The 26,811-nt window shown below is 42.0% G+C and overlaps 1 protein-coding gene across 1 annotated transcript in view; it reads left to right on the forward strand.

Moving 5' to 3' along the window:
* Nucleotides 1-245: 245 nt before the first annotated feature.
* LOC115893891 (dual specificity protein phosphatase CDC14B-like) overlaps nt 246-26,811 on the forward strand; it is a 36,719-nt gene continuing 10,153 nt past the window's right edge. Inside the window, exons 1-4 of the mRNA XM_030919184.1 lie at nt 246-279; nt 11,113-11,189; nt 20,875-20,941; nt 23,619-23,681. Of these exons, the coding sequence (XP_030775044.1) occupies nt 277-279; nt 11,113-11,189; nt 20,875-20,941; nt 23,619-23,681 (210 nt within the window). The 5' untranslated portion in view covers nt 246-276. The remainder of the gene's footprint in view (nt 280-11,112; nt 11,190-20,874; nt 20,942-23,618; nt 23,682-26,811) is intronic.

A 26,811-nucleotide genomic window follows, 5' to 3' on the forward strand; every position in this document is an offset into this window, starting at 1 on the left:
AATGTACCTTTTTATGGGAAGGTACATGGTATTTGTGGGTATCAATGTTAATCTTTTCAAAGGTCTTGCTAATAATGCGAATGGTTATACATTGTGGGATTTGGAATTAATCTTCATCACAAAATGAAATTGTGGAAGACTTGAAATTAAAAAGAAAATGCTAACAGCTATTTATTTTTATGCAGTCCATTACAATGTTAAGGAAGAAAATTGTTCATTTTACTGGCTCTGATCAGAGAAAAACAAGCAAATGCTGCCTTCCTTGTTGGATGCTACATGGTAAGTATTTGTTTTCCTAATGTATTCATAAAATGCACACAACAGTGGTTCTTTACATTTGCAGTCGGAATTTTGAAATCAAGATAATGTCTTGATTTCTCTCCAGCAAGAACATGTATTGCTTTTAAAAAATTGACCAACTCAAGGAAGCTGTGCTTATGTGGAAGGAGCAGGTAGATGAGAGATCTCCTGTACCTTCCACTTAGTTTTACTGTGAACCTAAAACTGCTCGGGGAAAAAAGTCTATATTTTTTTAAAAAGTGACCAACTACTCTGGCAAAGGTTTATGTTTTATGGCACTTAATTTTGGAAAGTCGTGCTCCAAAGCATTTCTATTCACTCGTGATCCATTTAGTGAATTGTAAAATCATCTTACTGGGGGCAGGACCCCACTATTAATTTTCTAAAAATTTTTAAGAAAATTAAAGCACATCACTTGAGTGCTTTATAAAATTTGAATCTAGGCATTTTCCCCCTAATTAAGGTCATCTCCTTTCTTATCCAAACATCTAGCAGGAGGCCATGGGATGTCAGTGTTGTTGGAAGATGGTTACATACTGCACGGATTACATACATATGCCATCAAGTGCTCCATTGGGATCATTGGAAATGTGCTTGGAATAGCAGTATTTACATAAGAGTTGTGAATTTCATTTATTTGTAACTATGATGGAAAAGATTTGTTTTTTGAAGAGTCATATTTTGTTTGGCACCCAGTGGATTCATCTGCAGGGGCCCTGAACGCTGCCATTTTTCCAGAGCCAGCTTAGAGTTCCTCCAGAGTAGTACCCCCATGTGTTTGGTGGTAAGAAAGCCACTCTGTTCAGTGGGGAGTGGCCAGGGGATATTTCTTCCACCCCCACCCCACCATCAGTGGAATAGTTACTCTCTCCTAGACTTGAAAAACAGGGTTGCTGTTGGAGCTCTTTAAGTTCTTTCTTCCCCACTTCTAGCTTGCTCCTTATCTCTGGCATGCCTTACCGGACCCTTTTAAAATTATTTTCTGGAGTACAGTTTGATAATCTGGAATTTACAAAGCCTAGTCCAAAAGTTGGTGATACTAGTTGAAATTGTACCTCAAGATTTAATAATTTTCCTTTTTATGTTTAAGGTATATCATTAACAGCAGTGATTAAGGTCTTTGTTTTGTGTTCCTATTTATGCTCACAAAAGTAGTTGAATTAAATGCTTCTGATTGGGAGGCTGAGGCAGGCAGATCGTTTGAGGTCAGGGTACGAGATCAGCCTGCCCAACATGGTGAAATCCCGTCTCTACTAAAAATACAAAAATTAGCTGGGTGTGGTGGCGCACGCCTGTAGTCCCAGCTGCTCGGGAGGCTGAGGCAGGAGAATCCCTTGAATCTGGGAGTTGGAAATTGCCCTGAGCTGAGATTGTGCCACTGCACTCCAGCCTGGGTGACAGTGAGTGAGACTTTGTCTCCAAAAAAAAAAACAAAAAGTTTCTGAGAAAACTTCAAAATGTATTTTCATCCCTGAAAGTATGAAACATAGGTTATAGATTCTGTCTATTAAAATTTGGTTTCATAAGCTTACCCAGATGTATTGGTGTTTTCCTTTCTCCCAGCCTCTCTTGGTGTTTCTTGTGCTTGCAGCAAAAGCCTAAAAAAAAAGAAAGTTTTAGTAGTTTGGCAGGTGTGGTGGCAGGGCGCCTGTAATCGCAGCAACTCAGGAAGATGAGGCAGGAGAATTGCTTGAACGTGGGCGGCAGAGGTTGCAGTGAGTCGAGATCGCACCACTGTGCTCCAGCCAACAGAATGAGACCCCATCTCAAAAAAAAAAGAAAAAAAGAGAAAGAAAGAAAAAAAAGAAAGTCTGTGTGTCACCCCAAGAAAGAAAAAGAGTATGGAGAAGTGGGTGTTTTAACTGGGACATTTGGTCTTATTACTTGGCCAGTCAGTGGGGAGAGGAGCCTCATAGATTAAAATAAATCGTGACAGCTTTATAGAAAAAGGGATTCAGCCAGAATTCTTGAGATTCATAAAATATTAAAGGGAACCCTGGAGAAGGGTCCTTAGTGTGACAGAAAAAGTTCCAACCCTTCTTTGTGTATCTTGCCTTTACACTGCTCTAGACCAAGTCTGGATGGCTGAAGTTCCATGTAGGAGGCAGTGCTCCTGAGCAGAACTCCAGAGCAGAGGGGCCAGGCTGGGCTACTTCTGGGTCAGTCACTGTCTCTGGTCGGATGAGATGTCCCTGAGATGGTAGCATCTTGAGGAGCCAGGCACAGGGACTGCCGTATGAAGAACCCCTCTGAAGGGGGCTGTGGGCGTGGTGGGAACTCAGTCTAGGGTTGTCTTAAAAACAGAAACAGAACATGTGATAAGTTTATAAATAAGAAATCACTCTTTCTAAGTCTTGTTGCTATTGTTTTTAAACTACTAGTGAACAAACCACAGCCCCTTGACGTACTTACTGAAATTTTTTTGGCGTATTTGGCCTTTTGACTTTGTTTATGGTTGTATTTTGGCCCACAGAAGCTTATTTTTCTGTAGTTAACATATCTTTAGGTTTAGAAATCCTTCCAGAATGTCACACCTTCAGGTTAGTACTGATTTGATTGGTTAGGGGGGGTGCCAGGTAAGCAAATTTGGATCTTCACTCGCATTTATTACTCTACCCAGTGAGGAGCTAGCTTGGCAGGAGGATTATAGCTCTTGGCTGTGACAGAAGCCTTTGCAGCCATAGCTGGCTGCTAAAATAGGAATTGGGAACTATAATGTTGATAGGCAGGGAAGCAGGAGAAAAACTTCCAAGAAAAGGAAATGGATTCATAGTAGAAAAGCAGTGTCAAGATAAAATATGGACACCTCAAAAGACAAAACATCAAAGCAAGTGAAGCTTTGATCTGGTTAAAATGTATTAAATCCTCTGGTTAAAGATTTGTAGAGATGAGTGATAGTTCCCTATAGATTGATCCGCATCCTTGATAACGTTTTCTGGAGTTGTCGGGAATTTTGGAGAGTGTTTGACTTGGCGTGGTAATGTTAAAACAAAACCAAAAAAATGTGGAGGAGGAATCTTTAGGAAGGAAATATTCCAAATAGACTGACTGACTATTTTTATCAGTCCTTTTAAAATTCAGGGCTTCTGAAAGGAACCATGTTTCCGTCATCCTTGTATACACAGAAAGATCTAATGTGGGATGGGCAGAGAGTGTGAGATAATCCTTTATGGCATGGAAATAAAGTGTTATATTTATTTTTTATCTTAAAAACAGAAGAGGTGAGGCTTCACAAATGTGTAAAATATGAATTGACATGCCCACAGTTAGTCCTTTTGACAGACGGTCAGGCGTCGTGTGTTTCAAGAAGTGAGAAGAGCGAGTTGAGAACTCTTTTGTCTTTGTTGTGTTTGGAAGCACCGCTCTTCACGCGGCCCGGTTCACGGCTTTCCCGTTCAGCTATCTGAATGGTAGACTCTTAGGTGACAAATTAGAGTGAAGCTAAAAATCTTTTGCACCACTGTAAGAGCTGAAAAATGTGAAAGATGACTTGAGCTTTTGTTTGCTTATTCACAAAAAGGTAAACATACTATATTATTTTAAAAATAAGTTTGCTGCCCTGTTTAAGCCAGTGGCTGTGACCTAGCCAGATTGTGGGGTAATGATACTTAACCTGTCATTTCAAAGTAAAGGTGAAATTTTAAGAGGAAATTTTTAAGTGCTTTTCAAAACAAATTCATAATAAAAAAGATCCTTTGGAAAGAAAAGTTGGAAATTTTGTTTTGTTAATTTTGTTGTAAAAATGTCATACACAAAATCCATATTTGTACTCTTGAGAAATGTAGAAAAATCTTTTAAAAGAAACTTTTATATTTATAGAAATAGGACATGTGCACGTGTGTGTATATGTACAGATGGGTGTTGTGTACATATATGTTTTATGTTTACATACAATTTTAAACTTTTTTATTGATACATAATTGTACATATTTATGGGGTACATGTGATAGTTTGATAAATGCATATAATGTGTGACAGCCAAATTAGGGCAGTTGTGGTATCCATCACCTGAAACATTTGTCATTTCTTTGTGTTGAGAGCATTTTAAATCTTCCTATTTCGAAATACACAGTAAGTTATTTTAAACTGTAGTCACACTACTGCGTTAACACTAGAACTTGTTTCTTCTAACTGTACATTTGTACCAACGAACCAACCTCTCTTCACTCCCCCTGACCACACAGCGCCCTTCCCAGCCTCTGGTAATTCCTATTTTACTCTTGGCCTCCATAAAATCAACTTACTTGGCTTCTCCATATGAGTGAGAACATAATGGTATTTGTCTTTCAACTTTGGTTACATCTTCCTGCCACAGCAGTTAGGTTTTCTGAAGATACATGGTATTCATCTCTTCTATGGGTTAAATGTACTTTTGAGGGCTAGCCTGGGAAATTAACCACCATGTCCGACATCTTTCTGTGTGTAAAATAAATGCCAAGCATTTTGTGTATAAAATAAATGACACAAGCAAACTTTTGGCACATAGCTTGCAAATTTGCTTTCCTCTAATGTTTAATAGATTACTTTGGTGGAGCTAATTGTAACATGTAGGTTCCCTGTTCAGAATTTATCACTGCATATAATTATTTTTTATGTTTAAGCAGTTTGTATAGCTATAAGAATGGCTTACCTTGTAAGCATTTGTGTTGAAAATGATACTAAATTAAATTTAAGAATATAGTAACTCAGCAATCTGTGAGTAGAATTTTAAATTGCAGTAAATTTGAGATTGCCTCTACAGGTATAATAAGAGCTCAGAGACTTTGTTATTTAATGATGATCTTTTGAATCTGTGTTCCCACTTTTTAAATGATTTAATTTTCTTGGACTCAGAGTAGCCAGTGCTGGGTTGAGCTGCCTGCAGGAGGAAAGGATCAGTTGGGAAGTTAAGACAAGGGAGCAGAGAATGAGGATCTAGACGCCTTGGATAAGAATCCAGTTCAACAAACAGCTGCGCAGATGGGACCGCAGAGGCTGGAGGACAGAATGAGGTCATGACACCCTCCTGGGCATCCGTGAAAGGCAGGGCAAACAGCACGAGGCAACTGTCAGAAGTAGCCAGGCCCCAGCTAGTGTAAGGCGAACTGGGCTGAGCAAAGGGATGGCACAGGCCCTCAGTGGGAAGCTGGTGTTGCCTTGGGAGCCGGCCCCGTGGGAGGCAGCTGGCCGCCCTGCTCACACTGCATCACAGTTTGACTTCCCTTGCCACCCGAGGGCTCCTGACGGGCGTTTCCACTGCCTGTGGTGCTCGCTGGGTGCTGTTAACTTGGGGAAGAAGTGAGGAGAAACGACTCTCCGACGGCTTCAGATCCTTGACTGCAGGTCCGTTAAGCTTTCTGGAATTTTGGGTCCTGCCCTTGTTCTGGCCCTTGTGTTAGATAGGATGAGTTCCTGTCCATAATAAAGCCCGAGAAGCAGGCCCTCTTCCAGCAATAATAGGCAGTGTGATCTTGGATAAGTAGTTGATGCCAAGGTCTGGAAAGTTGTAGCCTGCCAGTTTATGAAACTCACAGAGCATTATAAATAGTTGTGGGTTTTTTTTTTTACTCTATGGTTAAAAATTAGGAAATTCCATTTTTTAAAAAAACCAAGATTATTTACTTTGTCTTTAAAAAATGTCCCTACCACTCAAATGTGTACTAATACCCAGGGCCAATTCACTGTTTTTATTAGCAGAGTTGGTAGATACGTGTTTGCTACTCTGAACTTCCAGTTTCATTTTGTCGAAATTGAGCGTCGTTATGCTAACCTACTGTATATACATAAGTAAAAGTAATTTTAAAAGTTAAAACTATTGAAATGTAAGTTCATCTGAGGTTTTTTTTAACGACAGTTTTTTTCTTAACCAGTTTTGTGCAGGAGCTATGAAAGTGATTTTCTTTTATTTACTTTTTATTCTCTGTGTTCTTTCCCCTGCTCACCTTTTTTACTGAGCAGTTGAATGTGTAAGCCTGTCTTCAACTTGCGTTGATTTGCGAGCATTCTTTGTTAATCTGGAGAGAATTTTTTTTTTTTTATGATCAATCAAATTCTTGGCGTAGGAAAGACTGTATCATCTGGCTGACATGAAAATAGTCACAAGAGCCTTTAAGTGCTGGAAACATTGTGACATCTCTCCAGGATTTCCTGGTTACTCAGGCTGCCACATTTGTTGCTGGAATTTCAATATCCTTTGTCGCTCTCAGCTCTAGGGTGCAATGACTTGTGTGACGTTTGGGTTGTAAATTGTACCGAGGCTCTCTAAGTATATAAATAAAGCTTCAGAATCCTGCACATACTAGTAGAAATAGGAAGCACATGTCTAAATGGGTTTCCATGATTTCGCCTGTCAGCATTGAAACATTGAAAGGAGAAGTAATGCAGTTGGGATCCTTTTGCTTCAGTTGCTTGTTCTTCCATCACTGGTAGTTCAGTACCTCCCAGGGTTTGAAACGTATGTCAGTAATCAAGGGGTCCAGCGTTCTCACAGGGACTCGGGCGTGCAGATGGTGATTTTAGAAAATGGGGGTGGTGGGAAGTCCTGGGATTGGTTGAGGTATTGTTCAGCAAAAAAAGAACTTTGTACCATGACTTTGAAAACCACACCAGTCTCAAGCATTTTCAACCATAGTATTTGTGTGTGTGTGTGTGTGTGTGTGTGTGTGTGTGTATTTGCCGTTCAGAGAGTCTTTATCCTAGAGAAACAAGGTCTTACTGATGCTTCCTAAGCTACGTCTCTGTGCTTACGCCTCATGTATTTGTTTATTCACTTTTAACAAATGGAAATGGCCATTTCCTTACTCATTGAGTGTGCTACTGCTCACTATTGCTGCCCAGCGAATGACTGCAAAACTTTGTGACTTAAAACGACAGGACACATTGTCTCAGACCGTGTCTGTGAGTTAGGCATCTGGGAGTTGCTTAACTTGGATGGGTCTGGTCTGGTTCTGGGCCGTGTCTGGGCTGCACTCACCTGGAGGGTCCACGTCTAAGGGGGCTCAGTCACATACATGGCAGGTTAGTGCCAATTGCTGGCAGGAGGCCTCTCTTCCATACCACGTGGACTGCTTGAGTATCCTCCCAAAATAACAGCTTGCTGTACCCAGAGCGAGGGTTCTAAGAGAAAGCAAGACAGTAGCTACCTCTTTTATGATCTAGTCTCCAAAACCACACCCTCTTACTACAGTATCCTGTTCGTTACATGGGACACCCTGTTCACTGTGGGAGGGGACCGCACAAGGGTGGACATACCAGCAGACGAGACTCTCTGGGGTTGTCTGGGAAGCTGGCGATCACAACTGGTCAGCAGCTCTCTTGGTCATCATTTGTTGTTTCCTGTTCTTAACTAGCACTGTGGAATTAGAGTGGGCATTCTATATGTATTGCTCCTCATGAAAATATATCAAAAGAATTTGAGAAACGCCAAGTGTCCAGACTGCCAGAAGCACGGTGATAGATCATAAGTTGCATCAATTTAGAGTTTACTAATCTGAGAATTTGTGTTAATGTAGGAGTCATTTACAGGATTCTTCTTTAGTCACAAATGTAGAATGATTTCATTTGGGAAGGCCTTTTGAATCGGCAAGATGAGTAGGTGTAAAAGTGAAAGTTACTTCCTTCATGCCTGGCCAAAAAAGAAAAGAAGGTGAAAGTTACAGATTGGCAAATATGTCTTTGATAGTTACATAAGTGGAATTATTCTGCATCTGCAAACTTCCTTCAGTTTATCTAATTATGCTTGACATTATTTTTTATGTGCAGGCATTCCCCAACTGGATTTTTAAATTACAGTCTTTTAAAGTTCATCATCAGGAATTTAGGGTTTTTTTCCCCCACAGGAAAAAATTTTACATTGTTCTTGCGGTTCTTTGAATCAAACTAGTGTTCCAAGGCTAAACCACAGTGCTTAATGTATTAGAGACTATTTTTGTTTTGAAAGTTAGGAGAAAGTAATACCATTGCAGTTTTACTAATTAAAGAACCCAAAGAACAGCAATCGCAAGTAGGAAAAATTATCTTAAATTGGTGCTTAAGGAAAAATTTGTAGAATTTGAGAGAAGGCCTTAGAAATTTAGAGAAATTCCTAAAAGGGTCTCTAGATTTCATTTTAATACACAAATGAATCAAACCCTATTCTCATTCTTACTGGCTTCAAGGTGTTTTTTTCTTTGGTTTTAGGATTTTGTTTTTTTGTTTTTGTTTTTGTTTTTTGAGATGGACTCTTACTCTGTCGCTTAGGCTGGAGTGCAGTGGCACGATCTTGGCTCACTGCAGTCCCCGCCTCCTGGGTTCAAGCGATTCTCCTACCTCAGCCTCCTGAGTAGCTGGGGTTACAGGCGCCTGCCACTGTGCCCGGGTAATATTTTGTATTTTTAGTAGAGATGGGATTTCACTTTGTTAGCCAGGATGGTCTCCATCTCCTGACCTCGTGATCTGCCCACGATGGCCTCCCGAAGTCCTGGGATTACAGGCGTGAGCCACCGCACCTGGCCAGTTTTAAGTTTTTTTTTTTGTTTTTGTTTTTTTAATCTGCTAGGAAGTCTTAAAATAGAATGGAGAAAATGAAAGACTTTACTGATGTTATCTGGTAAGTGTTAGAAGAGGCATAGATGCATTGGAGACTGGAAGGGAATAAGGGAATTTGGAAAAAACAAGCTGGATTTTTAAAATGTATTACTTTTCATGACTTACAAGCTGATGCTTAGAAGATCTGTGTGTAGGCCGGGCATGGTGGCTCATGTCTATAATCCCAGTACTTTGGGAGGCCGAGGCGGGCAGATCACCTGAGGTCAGGAGTTTGAGACCAGCCTGGCAAACATGGTGAAACCCCATCTGTACTAAAAATACAAAAAACTGGCCAGGCTTGGTGGTGCACGCCTATTGTTCCAGCTACTCGGGAGGCTGAGGCAGGAGAATTGCTTGAACCTGGGAGGTGGAGGTTGCAGTGAGCTGAGATCGCGTCTTTGCACTCCAGCCTGGGCAACAAGAGTGAAACTCCATCTCAAAAAAAAAAAAAAAAAAGAAAAGAAAAGAAACAGAAACAGGCTAGTCATTGGGAAAATTTTCCGTTTATGAGTCTTGAGTCAGAAAATTGGTGAAATGCCCTTTGGAAGCTGAGTCAGTGCTTATGACTAGTTTTAGGATATGTCTGTTTCTGAGTTTCTAAGATCCTTGCTGGATCTTTGAGTTTTGAAAAATTTCTCTTAGTCCAGTGATACTTTCACATTGGTATCAACTTTGATGAAATATTTAAAATGTTCCTAACTATTGTAAGTAGATGTGGGTTAAGCTAAGTAAATCAGTGAATCCAATTGGTGTGTAATGAAATCGTAAGGCATGGGTCCCAACCTCAGAATGCTTCCCATTTGGTTGTGGAGACGGGTCACATGTATCATGTTAAATAATGGAGATTAAAAAGTTTGCAATTAACCTTTTTTTTAGTGATTTCTTTTTTTTGTTAGTGAAATTTAAAATCTATTTCCCCAAGGTAATCTTTGGAGTTCAACCTAATTTTGGTGATAATGTAAGTGCCAGATTTAATGTTGTGTCTCCTCCCCACCACGACCCCCGCAAACCCCAACCTTCCATACATTAGTTGAAAGGGCCCTGCAGGAAGATTCTGAAGTCCCAGGCAAATGTAATAGGGGTAGGGAGAGGACTTATTTAGAGAGATGGTGGTAAAAGTCTCAAACTCCACATTTCTAGAACAAACAGGTTACTTGTAAGGAGCAGTCAGAGATACTCAGACCAGTAAAATACTTCTGTAACACTAGAAGTGAGAAGACATGGGAACATTATCTAGAAACTATCGAGAGGAAATGACTGCAGACCAAAAATCCTACGCGTAGTAGTCAAATAATAAAGGTCAAGGGGAAAAAAGGAATGTTTGGAAATGCAAGGAACACCAACTATAGACCTCAGATGCTGAAGAATATGCTTGAGGTGTTCTCCCAGATTAAAGTCAAAGCATAGCACAGTTCTAAGGACAAAAGAAGTCAGTGAGCGTCAAAAGCAAGTGCAGTTGGATAATCAACTTGTTCCGTATTGCAAGCCCTTACACCTCCATGGGCAGAGTTAATCACGTCTGTGTTCTGCTTTTGTGTCTCTTTCCTCCTCACCCCATTCTAACCCTGCCCCCATCTCCTACACGCTGCTGAGCTGTCATTTCAGTGGACTTGCAGGAAGGAGGGGAGGTAAAAGCATGGGATCAGTCTAACATCTTGATTTGGAAAATCTGTTTTTAAAATACCGTGCGTCTTACCACGAAAGGTTGCTGTGAAGAGTTGTTGGTCAGGGCTCATGCTGCAAACAACAGAAACCAGCAATGGAGGATTTATTTTTTTTTTTTTTTTTTTTTTTTTTTTTGAGACGGAGTCTTGCTCTGCCACCCAGGCTGGAGTGCAGTGGCCGGCTCTCAGCTCACTGCAAGCTCCGCCTCCCGGGTTCACGCCATTCTCCTGTCTCAGCCTCCCGAGTAGCTGGGACTACAGGCGCCCGCCTCGTCGCCCGGCTAGTTTTTTGTATTTTTTAGTAGAGACGGGGTTTCATCGTATTAGCCAGGATGGTCTCGATCTCCTGACCTCATGATCCGCCCGTCTCGGCCTCCCAAAGTGCTGGGATTACAGGCTTGAGCCACCGCGCCCGGCCAAAGGGAGAGTAGGATTTAAACAAAAAAGAAATCTGTGGACAGGATTCTGGGTGATTCCTGGGCTCCTGGAGAAGGCTGGAGAACCCGGCTCAGTTGGTTGGAAATTGGACAAAATTGATTTCGCAGTGACAGCACTGTACCTTCGCTTAGAAATAAATTGCCTTTTTCTTCTTTTTTCCAAACAGGTTATATATTTGGGGAGAACTCCAGAAGAAGCATATAGAATATTAATCTTTGGAGAGACATCCTATATTCCTTTCAGGTAAATATAAGAATGATGTGGTAGATTCAGGTAATCAGATCCTTGCCAGAAATATCTTGATAGTTGTTTCTGAAAAAAGAAGATCTGGTAAATAGTCATTTTAGGGTGAGCACAAATAACACCACACATCTGGGTTTTTCCACAGTGACAATGCTCACCTTTTGTCATGGGGGCGCTATCTTGTGCATCGTAGGATGTTGAGTGGCGTCCATGGCTTCTGCCCACTAGATGCTGGTAAAATCCCCACACCCACTCTAATTGTCAAAACTCAGAATGTCTCTGCAGACATTGCCATATATCCCTGTAAGTGGCCTTGGGGGATGGAGAGCAAAATCTCCCTACGTTGAGAACCACTGCCGTTGATGAAAACTAAGCTTTGGCTGGGCACAGTGGCTCATGCCTGTAATCCCAGCAAATTGGGATGCCAAGGTGGAATGATTGCCTGAGCCCAGGAGTTCCAGACCAACCTCAGCAACAAAGACAGGCCCCATCTCTACAAAAAAAAAAAAAAAATCAGCCAGGCATGGTTGCGCGTGCCTGTGGTCCCAGCTACTTGGGAGGCTGAGGCTGGAGGATTGTTTGAGCCCAGGAGTTCGAGGGTGCGGTGAGTGAGCTATGGTCACACCACAGCACTCAAGCCTGGGCAATAGAGAGATAACTTGTCTCAAAAACAAAAACAAAACCAAAAACCCAAAACCTAGGCTTCGTACTCAGGTGAGAATCCTGGGCTGTGGTACTCAAAACTCCCACTGAGGAGTGTGGTTCCTGAGAAGTGAAGACATGTTCCCAGTAATCAGTAGTTACTTTCTGGGTCCAAAATGAACCCCTTTTTTCTGGGCACACAGTCAGTAGAGATAGCCGGTAAGGTTGCTAATGCAGTACCACTTCCAGAAAAACCAGTCAAGTCGCTGTGTTCAGAGGTGGTAGATAGTGATGTCTACAGGAATGGATGACATCCTCATCTCAAGCTTAGCATGCGATTGTGTTGAAGATATTTCAAGAGGACTGGTGCTTAAATCAAATTAAGTTCTAAAAATGTTTCTGCTTGTTTATCAAAATACTTGACATAGCTCTATAATGTAAATACTTGTATGGTAGGTACTTAATGGGTAATAAATGTGTGAAATAATTTTACTCATTGAAGACTTTGATATTTTCAAAACTGCTTGTTCTTCCATTCACAAATTAGTTCACTGCTTGTACAGTGAACTAATAACTATTGCTTATTAGTTCATTGTTCAAACTAATTAGTTCATTAATTTATCGTATTAGGATTGTTGCATATACCACAAATGCCTGATTTTGAATGTGTGGCCCTGACTTTAAAAAAGGAAGTTTGTGAATCTGACTTCATTTTAGATGAGCTTTGGCATAGGTACTTGTAATTATTGGCAGAATCTCCTTTTCAAATAACTTTATAGGCCCGCCTGTGGACTTACTCCATGAAATAACAATTTCTCAGGGCAGTCGTAAGACTTCAGTAACACACTGCATGAAAGATTGTGAAGATCGGTGATTTAGCAAATTAGAATTGGCTTGAACCCAGTATCATCCCTTTCTGCTAGGTCATGGCTCATCTTAAGTATTCTTTTATTTGAGGTAGGTAGGAAGGGAAGGGGGGAGATAAAGATTATTTTCTAAGCTGGAAAATTCTTCTTCTCAACCTATAACATAACAGCAACCACATTCTTCCTTTAAAAGAAATGCTTGGCCGGGCGCGGTGGCTCAAGCCTGTAATCCCAGCACTTTGGGAGGCCGAGACGGGCGGATCACAAGGTCAGGAGATCGAGACCATCCTGGCTAACACGGTGAAACCCCGTCTCTACTAAAAATACAAAAGTCCCAGCTGCTCGGGAGGCTGAGGCAGGAGAATGGCGTGAACCCGGGAGGCGGAGCTTGCAGTGAGCTAAGATCTGGCCACTGCACTCCAGCCTGGGTGACAGAGCGAGACTCCGTCTCAAAAAAAAAAAAACCGAAATGATTGTATTTTTGGTCTTGAGTCACAGGCACCTTGGTCATCTCCTGATGTGGTGACATTTGTTCTATAGAACTCTTCTTTATAATGATAATCCTTTGCGATGCCACTCTTCCATTTACAGCACAAGATCCTGAGATAGGAACGTGCTCACACATTTCACACAGTGTGGCACTGTTGATGTGAAAAAAGACGTTTTGAGTTAATCTAAATACAGGTACCAAAAACAGAATAAGCATTGCTTACTGCCTTGCTGTGTTTCAAATTATTGAAGTTTGGCACTGAGAAATGAAGTTAGTTCCTTGTGGTCCCAGGAGCATCAGTCAGTAATTCTCCAAAAGGCAAGACACAACTAGAAACCATTCAGGTTTGTGAAATTTGAATCTCTTCTATCATAGACACTAGGTATTTGATTTATCTAAACAGTGTTTTTTTTTTTTTTTTCTTTTTTTTTTTTGAGTTGGAGTCTTGCTCTGTCACCAAGCTGGAGTGCGGTGGTGTGATCTGGGCTCACTGCAACCTCCGCCTCCCAGGTTCAAGCGATTCTCCTGCCTCAGCCTGCCCAGTAGCTGGGACTACAGGTGCATGCCACCACGCCTGGCTAATTTTTGTATTTTTAGTAGAGAAAAGAATTTCACCATGTTGGCCAGCACGGTCTTGATTTCTTGACCTCGTGATCCGCACGCCTCAGCCTCCCAAAGGGTTGGGATTATAGGCGTGAGCCACCGCGCCTGACCTAAACGCTGTTTCCTTAAGTGTGGCCTGTGAACTGGTGCTGGTCTGTGATGAGAGAAATACAGAAGCTGTGAGTAAGATTTTAGAAGCATTTATAGTTATTGAATAGAGCAATTTTATGTCTGTAGAATCAAACAGTAGAAGAAATTTGGACTTGTATTTTGTTTTTTTTTTCCCTTTCATTTTTCTAGTAATTTATTCACAAAAATAAGATTACTGCGTTACTGGGTATGTAATACTACAGTACTATTGCATTTCATATTTATTTTACAAAAGTGTCAACCTATGATTGACTTAGTTTTTTTTTTTTTTTTTGAGACGGAGTCTCGCTCTGTCACCCAGGCTGGAGTGCAGTGGCCGGATCTCAGGTCACTGCAAGCTCCGCCTCCCAGGTTTACGCCATTCTCCTGCCTCAGCCTCCCGAGTAGCTGGGACTACAGACGCCCGCCACCTCGCCCGGCTGGTTTTTTTGTATTTTTTAGTAGAGACGGGGTTTCACCGTGTTAGCCAGGATGGTCTCGATCTCCTGACCTCGTGATCCGCCCGTCTCGGCCTCCCAAAGTGCTGGGATTACAGGCTTGAGCCACCGCGCCCGGCCGACTTAAAGTTTTTAAATTTAGTGCTTCCTCACATATAGTGTTCTAAAGAACTTATCAGTTAGAAAGTAGTCCAATCAGAATTAATAAAGCCTGATAATATTTTGATAGAAATGACATTATATTCTTTGTATCTTGCCACTTCAAGTACATAGAATAAATGTAACCAACAAAGTATTGCTAATAAGACATTGTGCAAGAATGGCAATCATTTATAGTGAATAAGTTACTTTATGTTACATGGCAATGTTTTATTTAATTAGATTTAATTCAGCTTAGATCGAATTCTCTTTTTTTTTTATTTTCTTTTTCTGAGACGAAATCTTGCTCTGTCGCACAGGCTGGAGTGCAGTGGCACAATGTCGGCTCACTGCAACCTCTGCCTCCCAGGTTCAAGCAATTCTCACGCCTCACCCTCTAGAGCAGGCGCCACCATGCCTGGCTAATTTTTGTATTTTTGGTAGAGATGGGGTTTCACTATGTTGCCCAGGCTAGTCTCAAACCCTTGGCCTCAAGTGATCCGCCCACCTTGGCCTCCCAAAGTGCTGGGAATACAGGGGTGAGCTACAGAGTTTTAAAGTGCATGTGTGTGTGTGTGTGTGTGTGTGCGTGCGCAAGTGCGTGTGTTTATATGATTCCTTACCGAGTTATAGTAAATATTTCTCTGTGTCTGGTCTGCATGATTAAATAGTATAAAATATAGTTTACTTTTTTTAAAATGTCATAGGATCATTGTTATGAACAGTGTGTGTTTCTGTTCTCTGGTATTATCTCTTTGCTTCTTAGTTGTTTTTGTGGTGGGGGGGGCTTGCCTCTGCTTCCTGTTTTCTTGAGAGGTAGCATTGTATATTTGTTAATAGCTTGACTTGACATCAGATGGGAGTTTTGCTGTCAGCTCTGCTACTGATATCTCTGTGGTCTTTTACAGATTTGAGCCTTGGTCTCCTAGTCTTTAAACAGAAACAGTAATAAAATCTCCCTGAGGGGGTTGTGAGGATGAAGTGACATCCTGCATATAAAACACATGGTATAGGCTGGGTATGGCGGCTCATGCCTATAATTCCAGCACTTTGGAATGCTGAGGCGGGAGGATGGCTTGAGGCCGGGAGTTGGAAGACCAGACTGGGCAGCATAGCAAGACCGTTTCTCTCTGGGGGGAAAAAAAATTAGCTGGGCATGGTAGCATATTTCTGTAGTCATAGCTACTTGGGAGACTAAGGCAGGAGGATCCCTCAAGCCTAGGAGGCTTCAGTGGGCTTTGATTATGCCACTGCACTCAGCCTGCACAACAGAACAAGACTATGTCTTTCTTTTTTCTTTTTTTTTTTTTTTGAGACAGACTCTCCCTCTGTCACCCCAGGCTGGAGTGCATTGGTGTGGTCTTGGCTCACTGCAGCCTCCTCCTCCCAGGTTCAAGCGATTCTCCTGCCTCAGCCTCCTGAGTAGCTGGGATTACCGGTACCCACCACCACGCCTGGCTAATTTTCTGTAGTTTTAGTAGAGACGGGGTTTCACCGTGTTAGCCGAGATGGTCTCCGTCTCCTGACCTCGTGATCCTCTTGCCTCAGCCTCCCAAAGTGCTGGGATTACAGGCGTGAGCTACCACGCCCGGCCATTTACCTACATTTTTAAAAAATCACTATCTTGGGCCAGGTGCAGCGTTTCACACCTGTAATTCCAGCACTTTGGGAGGCTGAGATAGGCGGATCTCCTGAGGTCAGGAGTTCGAGACCAGCCTGGCCAATGTGGTGAAACCCTATCTCTACTAAAAATACAAAAATTAGCAGGGCATGGTGGCGCACACCTGTAATCAAATCCCAGCTACTCTGGAGGCTGAGGCACAAGAATCACTTGAACCTGGGATGCAGATATTGCAGTGAGCTGAGATTGCGTCATTGCACTCCAGCCTGGGCGACAAGAGCGAAACTCCGTCCCCAAAAAAAAAGTTATCTGTCTCCTGAAAGATTCCCTCCTACCCCTTTCCAGTCAGTCATCACCCCCAGCTAATCATTGCTCTGACTTCTATCACTAAAAGTTTTGCTTGCTTTTGAACTTCAGATAACTGGTATGCATTTTGGGGAGCTGGCAACTGGATTTCACATATGTAATGTCCATGAGATCTACCTGTGTTGTGGCAGGTATCAGTAGTTCATCCTTTTTTTTTTGCTTTTGTAGCATTCCAGTCTATGAATATACCACCATTTATTTACCTGTTGTCCTTTTGATGGATATTTGGGTCATTTGCAGTTTTTGGCTGTGGTGAATACGAGCTGCTATGAAAGTTGCCATTCTTTAAAACTAGTATTTGACATTGTTGTGCAGTTTCCAAGCAGTGCCCCTTTATTGGTTCTTACGTGTTTTCCAAATTTGTTAAATGATCTTGGTGACGAGGATCCCTCCCCACTCCCCAAGGCTTATAAACCGAGCCTCAGAGTTGCTGTTCTGCCTATTGGAAGAAGACTGAATGCTCGGTGGGAGGAAGATGTGATGTGGGTGTGTCTAAAATTGGAGGTGCTAATGAAATAAACTTGAGTGAACAAAGATTCTTGTCGTATATTCAGATTCTATGATGTATGAGGCAGGACTTCAGCAGGGCCCAGATGAAAGCTTGTGAAATCATCACAGATTGGAGTGGGGCTGTGCAAAAGAAAAGAGAAAGCATTGAAGAAGTTTGTCAAAATGTCACAGAGACTGAATCAACATGCCTTTAACTTGATTGGAAAATAATTATCAGTAGGTTAAGAAGATAATCAGGCCGGGCGCGGTGGCTCAAGCCTGTAATCCCAGCCCTTTGGGAGGCCAAGGTGGGTGAGTCATAGGAGATCGAGACCATCCTGGCTAACACGGTGAAACCCCATCTCTACTAAAAATACAATAGAATTAGCTGGGTGTGGTGGCGGGTGCCTGTAATCCCAGTTACTCGGGAGGCTGAGGCGGGAGAATGGCGTGAACCCGGGAGACGGAGCTTGCAGTGAGCCGAGATCACGCCACTGCACTCACTCCTGAGGGAGACTGTGTCTCAAAAAATAAAAGAAGATAATCGTAGTCCTTCACAGAGGAGACATGGTTAAAATCATTGGTATCCAGCTTGAGGGTTTACTCCATTTCCGTTGATAATTTTGATTTGATTTAGGCTAAACTACTTCATTTTCCTGCCTTAGTTTTTCTACCTAAATGGGTTGTTTATTCCATGAACACCCTATTTCTACAAAACCAGGATTTGTATTGATTTGTAGGTCGGTGGTTCATAAACTTGAACACAATCACAGACATCTAGAGGACCTGTTAAGACACAAATTACCTGGCCCTGATTCAGTAGATGTGGGGTGGCCCTGAGAATTTGCATTTCTGATGGGTGGGGTGGTCCTGGTGCTGCTGGCCTGGGGACCACCGCTGCAAGTCCTTTTGTTTTTTTTTCTTTCTGAATATTGCCAATAAGGTGTTGGGAAAATCATGGTCTTTTAGGTTAGATAAAGACCTTTTCTAGGATGTAGAAGACAAGGTTTTCAATTCAGAACCTTATAGAACAAAAATGGTGTGTTCTAAGACCTTGTGTCGGCTGAACGCAGTGGCTCACACCTAAAATCCCAGCACTTTGGGAGGCTGAAACAGGCAGATTGCTTGAGCTCAGGAGTTCCAGACCAGCCTGGGCAACATGGTGAAACCCCAACTTTACCAAAAAACAAAAATGTAGCCAGGCATGGTGGTGTGCACCTGTGGTCCCAGCTACTCCAGAGGCTGAGGTGGGAGGATTACTTTAGCCCAGGAGGTCAAGGCTGCAGTGAGCCATGCTTGCACCACTGCACTCCAGCCTGGGCAACAGAGCAAGACCCTGTCTCAAAAAAAGAAAACAAAACAAGACCCTGCATTCTGTCCTCGTGAAGGTTCGCATAGCTTAGTAATTCTAAGCAGCTCAGTCAGTAACATTGAAGACGATTTTAGCTGAAAAGGATGCCTTTTCTTTCCCTCATTGCTGTAGTCTTGGCCCTTAAGGTTTGAGCAAGAATTAAAAGTTTAAAATGTGTAACTTACAGTTTTTAACAAAAACTCTAATTTTTTTTTTTTTTTTTTGAGATAGGAGTCTTGCTTTGTCACCAGGCTGGAGTGCAGTGGCGCGATCTTGGCTCACTGCAACCTCCGCCTCCCGGGTTCAAGTGATTCCCCTGCCTTAGCTTCCCAAGTAGCTGGGACTACAGGTGTGTGCCACCACACCCAGCTAATTTTTATATTTTTAGTAGAGACAGGGTTTCACCATGTTGGCCAGGATGATCTCAATCTCTTGACCTCATGATCCACCTGCCTCGGCCTCCCAAAGTGCTGGGATTACAGGCGTGAGCCACCGCGTCCGGCCTCAAAAACACTAATCTTTTAAGTGTACAGCAGTAAGATTTTACATATATGTATGTAACTGCCTCACAGTAAGAAATATTACAGTGTGAAGACCCAAATAAGATGGGGAATTAGTGAGAGCTCCACCAGCAACCCTGTTGCCCCAGAAGCAAATGAGTACCGTTCAGATAGGCACAGTTTTTCTGCGTGCCTAGCTTAATCATGATTAAATTAATTTTTTTGTTGCCTAATTCCAGAAAATTTCATCTTGTAATGGCTCAAGGTAGCCAAAAAGGAGAAGCAGGTAGGGATCAGGGGTGCCTTATTTCTCTGGGTAAAACCTTACTTGATATTAAGAGATTCATATACTAAGATTACTGCTGTGTTGATGCAGTGTTTGGGTGGATGGAGTTGTCCATAAAGTAATATAAGCACTTTCCCAAAACTAGTGACCCTGTGGAAGGTAGTTGGCTCGTTAGATCCTGTGGTTTTATTGGTATTACTACTGTCCTTTAAGAATCAGGAAGAAGGCGGGGCACAGCAGTTTACACCTGTCATCTCAACACTTCGGGAGGCCAAAAAGGTGAGAGGACTGCTTAAGACTAGGAGTTGTTTGTTTTTTTGTTTTTTTCTTTTAGATGGAGTCTTGCTTTGTTGCCCAGGCTGGAGTGCAGTGGCACAAGCTCTGCTCAATGCAGGCTCCGCCTCCGGGTTCACGCCATTCTGCCTCAGCCTCCCAAGTAGCTGTGACTATAGGTGCCCACCACCACGCCCAGCTAATTTTGTGTATTTTTAGTAGAGACGGGGTTTCCCCGTGTTAGCCAGGATAATTTCGATCTCCTGACCTCGTGATCCGCCCGCCTCGGCCTCCCAAAGTGCTGGGATTACAGGCGTGAACCATCGCGCCTGGCCAGTTTTTTTGGTTTGTTTTTGAGATAGAGTCTCACTCTGTCACCCAGGCGGGAGTGCAGTGGTATGATCTCGGCTCACTGCAGCCTCCATCTACTGAGTTCAAGCAGTTCTCTACCTTAGCCTCCTGAGTAGCTGGGATTACAGGCCCGCCACCATGCCTGGCTAAGTTTTGTATTTTTAGTAGAGACGGGGTTTCACCATCTTGGCCAGGCTGGTCTTGAACTCCTGACTTCGTGATCCACCTGCCTTGGCCTCTCAAAGTGCTGGGATTACAGGCGTCAGTCACCACACCCGGCATAGGCCAGAAGTTTAAGACCAGCCTGGGTATCATAATGAGACTCCGTCTCTACCTTGAAAAAAAAAAAGGAAAAAGTTAACTAGATGCGATGGTACATGCCTGTGGTCCTTGCTACTGGGGAGGCTGAGGTGGGAGGATCGCTTAAACCCAGGAGTTTGAGGCTGCAGTAAGCTATGATTATACCACTGTACCCCAACCTGGGCAACAGGGCAAGACGTTATCTCTATTAAAAAAGTTAAAAAACCCGGAAGTTATCTAGTTACATGGGTAAAAGTCTTTAGCATAATAATAGGAACAAAATGCTTATGACATTCTACCTAGTATTTTAAATATGACCTTGATTTCTCAGTATTTCTGTCATACTTGGTTGGAGACACACACACACAGACGCGCACATATACTTAGACACACATACACACATATGTTTATTACAGGATCAAAAAGCAGTCTTTCCCAGTAAGATTTTCATATGGTATTTTCCAGCTTAAAGAAAAAATTCAAATGCTTTGCCCTTTTAGGGGGAGAGATAGGTATTGATTTGTTGAATTCAAGAAGGTAGCTCAGCTATTAAAGCCAAAAATAATCCAGAGAGAATATTTGAAATTTAGGAAGTGGTCATTATTGATCCAGACCCATAAAACAGTACCTATTGGAATAGGTAGAAACTGCAGTGAAATTTGTAATTGATTTATCTTTTATTTAAAAAGTCAAAAGGTGAGATTTTTTTCTTGATAATGATTCTGAGTATATGTTTGATTTTAAATTCTAGTCAAGTTTGTCTTAGGTAAGTGTAATTGCAGAAGATTAACTAATCTATATTTTATTACTTTTGGGTTTCAGAGATGCTGCCTATGGAGGCTGCAATTTCTACATTACACTTCTTGACTGTTTCCATGCAGTAAAGAAGGTAAGTGACATATAGGCTGCACCCCGTTTGTGCTGAGGAACTAACATGTGGTCCAAGAAGACTAGGCCTTCTTCCCGAGATCTTTATGTTAACGTTTCTTCCAAGATGTATATGGTGACAGAGGTGCACTCACTTCCCAACTAATGTCAGAATGAGACCAAACCAGGAAACGGTTTATTCTGAATTTCTGAGTGCTTCTGTGTATGAGCTGGGGGAAAAGTCACTTAAGAAACAGGGAAAATAAGAGTTATACAACTAGGTTCTAGATCCAGAATTGGTTTTGAGTATATTGTGATCTAAAAGAACAAAAGTAAGGATGACTGGTCTACTGGTAAGTTCTCTTTGGTTTGTATATTCTGTATACCTGATTCCCGCCAATACCATTACCACAGATGTCACCCAGTCACTGTCAAACACTTAGACGTTCAATTTCTAGTTCAACAGAATTTGAATGCCTCATTTAGTTTGTTATACAGTTTTCTATGAAACTAAGTGGATCACGGCTGCTTTGTCAAACCATTTCCAAGTGATTTCTTGGGGTTATGACCAGGGCTGCTGTGTCGATTCCAGGGGACATGCCCATCACGTTCTACGTGAACAGGGTCCCCTGGGGTTACACAGTGCAGCAAGTCCTGGTATTAATGTCAGGACAGCACAAGAAACTAGAATGGTAAATCAGTAGCCCATAGATCAAATAAGCCTTTGACAGCACTCAAGTTTTCTGTAACTTGTGCTTTTAGAGCCAAAAGGAACCCAGGTTTACTTTCTTGTATAATGAAACATGGTGCCTTGCTGGGAATTGTGACTGACATGTCTTAAAACAAGGGGACTAATCAGCATACAAATTCAGAAACGAATTAGTGTACTTTTTTTCCTATATCAATCAGTGAGGTATGGGAACATAATTTGTTTGGATTTGAGTCCAGTGACTGTGGGGTATGGAGCTGATTGGGGTAGTTGTCATGGGCTCTGAGGCAGCTCCATGGGCCCTCAGTGTGGGCAGGTACGGGGCACTAGTGGAAATCTGGAGACTAAAGGGCAACAGGGGTAAATGGTACCTTCTAGTTGCAGTTGCAGCCCCTGCCAGGTGGGCTCATGCAGGTAGGTACACTCACCTTTAAAAAGAGAAAAGCAAAGCTTTGAGAGCTTTAGAAATGATCTATTATTATAACACCATATCGCAGCTTCTATTGTTACGTTTTGGCTTTTTTTTTTAATTGGGTATTGTACCCAAAGTCAATTAGCTGGTATGATAGGTCAAAGATTGCCCTTTTCCTACTATATTTTGGGTTTTTTAAATTACATTTTTATTTTTCCTGTGATGCTTGGCTAATTTTTGTATTTTTTTGTGGAGACGAGGTATCACTATGTTGCCTAGGCTGGTCTCGAACTCCTGAGCTCAAGTGATCCACTCACCTTGGCCTCCCAAAGTGCTGGGATTATAGGTGTGCACCGCTGCACCCAACCACTATATTTAGTTTTATTTAAGGGTCACTGGCTTCTGATTTTCAGTGTGAACATTTTTTATTTGTGACTGACTGTGAATATTGCATAGATGAAGAAACATGCATCAGGGTAATTATGTTTTCAGTGTGATCCGCTTCCAATAAGATCACCTCGTGAAATTCAAAGGAAAATAGGAATGCCTTGTAAACTACTTTTTTTATTGTTTCATTCTATTAGGAATAGCTGTAGTCCAAAATCATGAAATATATTGAAGTCAAGGAAATAAATTTTGTGATTGACTTAGTCTTGGGATTAGTGTTAAAATAACTATATAAAATGAAGATCTTTTTAGTTGGTATTCTAGCCTTCTTATTTTACGTTTGTGTTTCAGTAGTTTATGTTTTGAAAACTGGGTGTACACAAGCCCCCTCTTTGAACCAAGAATACCTTGTGGATCAAGAGTTCTTGCTTCCCTCCTGTTTGGCTCAGTGATCAGCAAGCTGGGAGGACATTTCTCAGAGGCCACCAGCTCTGTTTGTCTTTGTCTCAGAAAATAGACACTCTGCTTATTTTGGTTATTAGCACACTCTGCGTGCTGTCACACAGAGGGAGGCTGTAGGATAGGACAGAAAATGTTTTGTTTTATTCCTATGGAAAGAATAACTTTTTTCCTCAAAATTTTTTATTTTAGTGTTGATGTCAAAGCTGTGTTTAGTTTAGGGAACATTGATTAAAGACTGTTCAGAAGAATTTGAAAATGAAGATATGGATGAAGTATGAGGGCTTTGTTTGGGATAAACTAGCCCATAGATTCTCTGCTCTTTCTTACTGATGTAGAGACCATTGGGTTGTGTATTATATTTGAATCCTAAACTTCTGAATTTTCAACCAGAGGTGGTGATCTGGTAAGAGAAGAGGATTACTTTCAGGGCGTGATTACTTAACAATGCATGGATAGGATGATTGGCGAATGAAAGTAAAAAAAGCACATCTCACAAACAAAACCCAAACAAAACACAACAAACTCATTATATGTAGTTATAACTAATTTCCATATAAAAGAAGCATTTAGAAGATGCCTCCCACTTCCTTTGAAAGCTGTTCAATGGAAAGTAATCTGATTATGACAATACTTTTGGGGGGCCCCCTGATATGTAGTATTCTGAAATTGGATAGGAAACTGTTTTCTTACTTGCATCCTTGTTCTTAAAAGCTTTCTTTTGGATTTTAGGCAATGCAGTATGGCTTCCTTAATTTCAACTCATTTAACCTTGATGAATATGAACACTATGAAGTAAGTCTTCAAGGATCATGTTTTCAACTCTTTCCCGCCTCCCCCCACCCCCAGCTTTATTGAGGGGAGTAATTGACAAATAAAACTTACATATACTTAAGATGTACAAAGTAATGTTTTGATATATGTATACACCATGAAATGATTAATCAAGCTAATTAGCATATTCATCACCTCACATAATTTAGTCTTTTGGTGTGTGGGATGAGGATACCTGAGATATACTCTAGCAGATTTCAAGCATACAGTACACACATTAGATCTCCAGAATTTACTCGTCCTCTTATGGTTTGTAGTCTGACCAAAATTTCTCTGCCTGTTTTTAATTTTTCTTTTTTAAAATTGAAAAAAGAGAGAGAGAGAGAAAGAGACCAAGTCTCACTCTGTTACCTAGGCTGAAGTACAGTGGTGTGCATGGCTCACTGCATGGCTCCCTGCAGCCTTGAACTTCTGGGCTTAAATGATCCTCTTTCTTCAGCCTCCCAAGTAGCTGGAATCACAGGTATGTACCACCATGCCTGGCTAATTTTTTTATTTTTATTTTTGTAGAGATGGGGTTTCACTTTGTTGCCCGTACTAGACTCGAACTCCTGGCTTCATGCACTTCTCCCACCTTGGCCTCCCAAAGTGCTAGGATTACAGACATGTACCACTGTGCACGACCCTGTTTTTAGCTTTCTCAATCACCCGTTTCACTTACAGAAGCAGTATTCTTGTTTTGTTTTAGATGTGTATAGAGTGAAAAAAAGTCAACTCTTCATCTTCTTATCCCTATTTCTCCAGTCCCAATTCTCAGTGGGAATTTCTACATTTGATGCACAATTCCGGAGTGAATGAATGTGCCGCTGTATGTTCTTTATACTGTTTAGTTTAAATGTATTTTAGTATTGATGACTGTCGCACAGTGATTGAGATGCTTTTAAAACCCTTAGTGTAGAATATGATGAGATGAATAGTCATACACCTAATTATCTCTGGAAAATATCTTTTTTTTGCCATAACCTGCTTTTTGTCAGGATACTTCTGGTTGCAAGTTACAGAAAGTAAACACAAATAGCTTAAATTAAAAAGGAAAAATTTGCCAGGCGCAGTGGCTCATGCCTGTAATCCTAGCATTTTGGGAGGCCTAGGTCGGCGGATTGCCTGAGCTCAGGAGTTCGAGACCAGCCTGGGCAACATGGTGAAACCCCATCTCTGAAATACAAAAAGTTAGCCAGGCGTGGTGGTGTGTGCCTATGGTCCCAGCTACTCAGGAGGCTGAGGCAAGAGAATCACTTGAACCCTGGAGGCAGAGGTTGCGGTGAGCTGAGATCACCTCACTGCACTCTAGCCTGGGTGACAGAGCGAGATTCTGTCTCAAAAAAAAGGGAAAAATTTACTGGATTACATAATTAAAAGTCCAGGAACAGGTTTGGCTTCTAGCATACCCCTTCAGGTGCTCAGACACTTAATCAGAAATTGGACTTGAAGCTAGTTTTATTCTCAGGCCAGCCTTCTCCAGTAGTGGTACAAATGGCCCCCAGCACCTTTGATCTGCCAGTTTGGCAAGATGATCAGAAAAGTATAATCTTAGCTCCATCAGAAGGCCCACGAATGCATCTCACTGTCCTGACTTACAGCATGTGCCCATCTCTGCACCAGCCTGTGTTCTTTGGCAGGGCAGGGCTGGGCTAAGGAATACTCTGGCCAGCCTTAGTTCTCTGGCCATCCCAGGAGCCTGGGGCACAGGGTCAGCGCCATCAAACCAGCCGGACCAAAAAAAATTTATTTTCTAACAGTTTTATTTTATTTTATTTTTATTTTTATTTTATTTTATTTTATTTTTCTTTCTTTCTTTCTTTCTTTCTTTCTTTCTTTCTTTCTTTCTTTCTTTCTTTCTTTCTTTCTTTCTTTCTTTCTTTCTTTCTTTCTTTCTTTCTTTCTTTCTTTTCTTTCTTTTCTTTCTTTTCTTTCTTTTCTTTCTTTTCTTTCTTTTCCTTTCTTTCTTTTCTTTCTGTCTGTCTTTTTTGAGACCGAGTCTCGCTCTGTCGCCCAAACTGGAGTGGCCGGATCTCAGCTCACTGCAGTGAGCTTTGGGTTCACGCCATTCTCCTGCCTCAGCCTCCCGAGTAGCTGGGACTATAGTCGCCCACCACCTCGACCAGCTAGTTTTTTGTATTTTTTAGTAGAGACAAGGTTTCACTGTGTTGGCCAGGATGGTCTTGATCTCCTGACCTTGTGATCCTCCCGTCTTGGCCTCCCAAAGTGCTGGGATTACAGGCTTGAGCCACCGCGCCCGGCCCTTTCTTTCTGTTTTAGAGGCAGGGTCTCACTCTGCTGCCCAGGCTAGAGTGCAGTGGTGCGATCTTGGCTCACTGCAGTCTCAACCTCCTGGGTTCAAGTGATCCTCCCACCTCAGCCTCCCAGTAGCGGGGACTACAGGCACATGCCACCATGCCCAGCTAATTTTTAAATTTTTTGTAGAGATGGGATTTTGCCACGTTTCCCAGGCTGGTCACAAACTCCTGTGCTCAAGGGATCTACTTCCCTCGGTCTCCCAAAGTGCTGGGATTACAAATGTGAGCCACCGCACCCAACCACACAAAATTTTTTAAGAAGATAGGACAGGGCCAGGGAGAGATGAGCCAGGCAAAACCACAGGCGTGTTCTATGTTTTTTAACATATATATATATTTTTAAAAGAATAAGTAATTTGATTCTACAGCTTCATCCTCCAAATAGGGAATGAGTAAGATACTGTGTTAAAGGCTTTTTCAGCCCAGAGTAATTGTAGCCTCCTGTCTTCTTAGCCTGCTGTAGTTACCTTGAGCAGACTTGCTCCCCAGCAATGGGGAGGAGCAATGGGGACGTGATTTCTCAAACAGCAGCACTTCATGTAGCAGCATCTTGAATCCTCAGAGAACTCTTTTTCACAATGTCCAAAGGAAATATTATTTCAAACTCTTTTGTATAACTGAACTATTTTTTCTTTTTCTTTTTCTTTTTTTTTTTTGAGATGGAGTCTCACTCTGTTGCCCAGGCTGGAGTGCAGTGGCCAGATCTCAGCTCACTGCAAGCTCCGCCTCCCGGGTTCACGCCATTCTCCTGCCTCAGCCTCCCGAGTAGCTGGGACTACAGGCGCCCACCACCT

Source organism: Rhinopithecus roxellana, chromosome 16 (genome assembly GCF_007565055.1).
Source record: "Rhinopithecus roxellana isolate Shanxi Qingling chromosome 16, ASM756505v1, whole genome shotgun sequence".
Classification (NCBI taxonomy): domain Eukaryota; kingdom Metazoa; phylum Chordata; class Mammalia; order Primates; family Cercopithecidae; genus Rhinopithecus; species Rhinopithecus roxellana.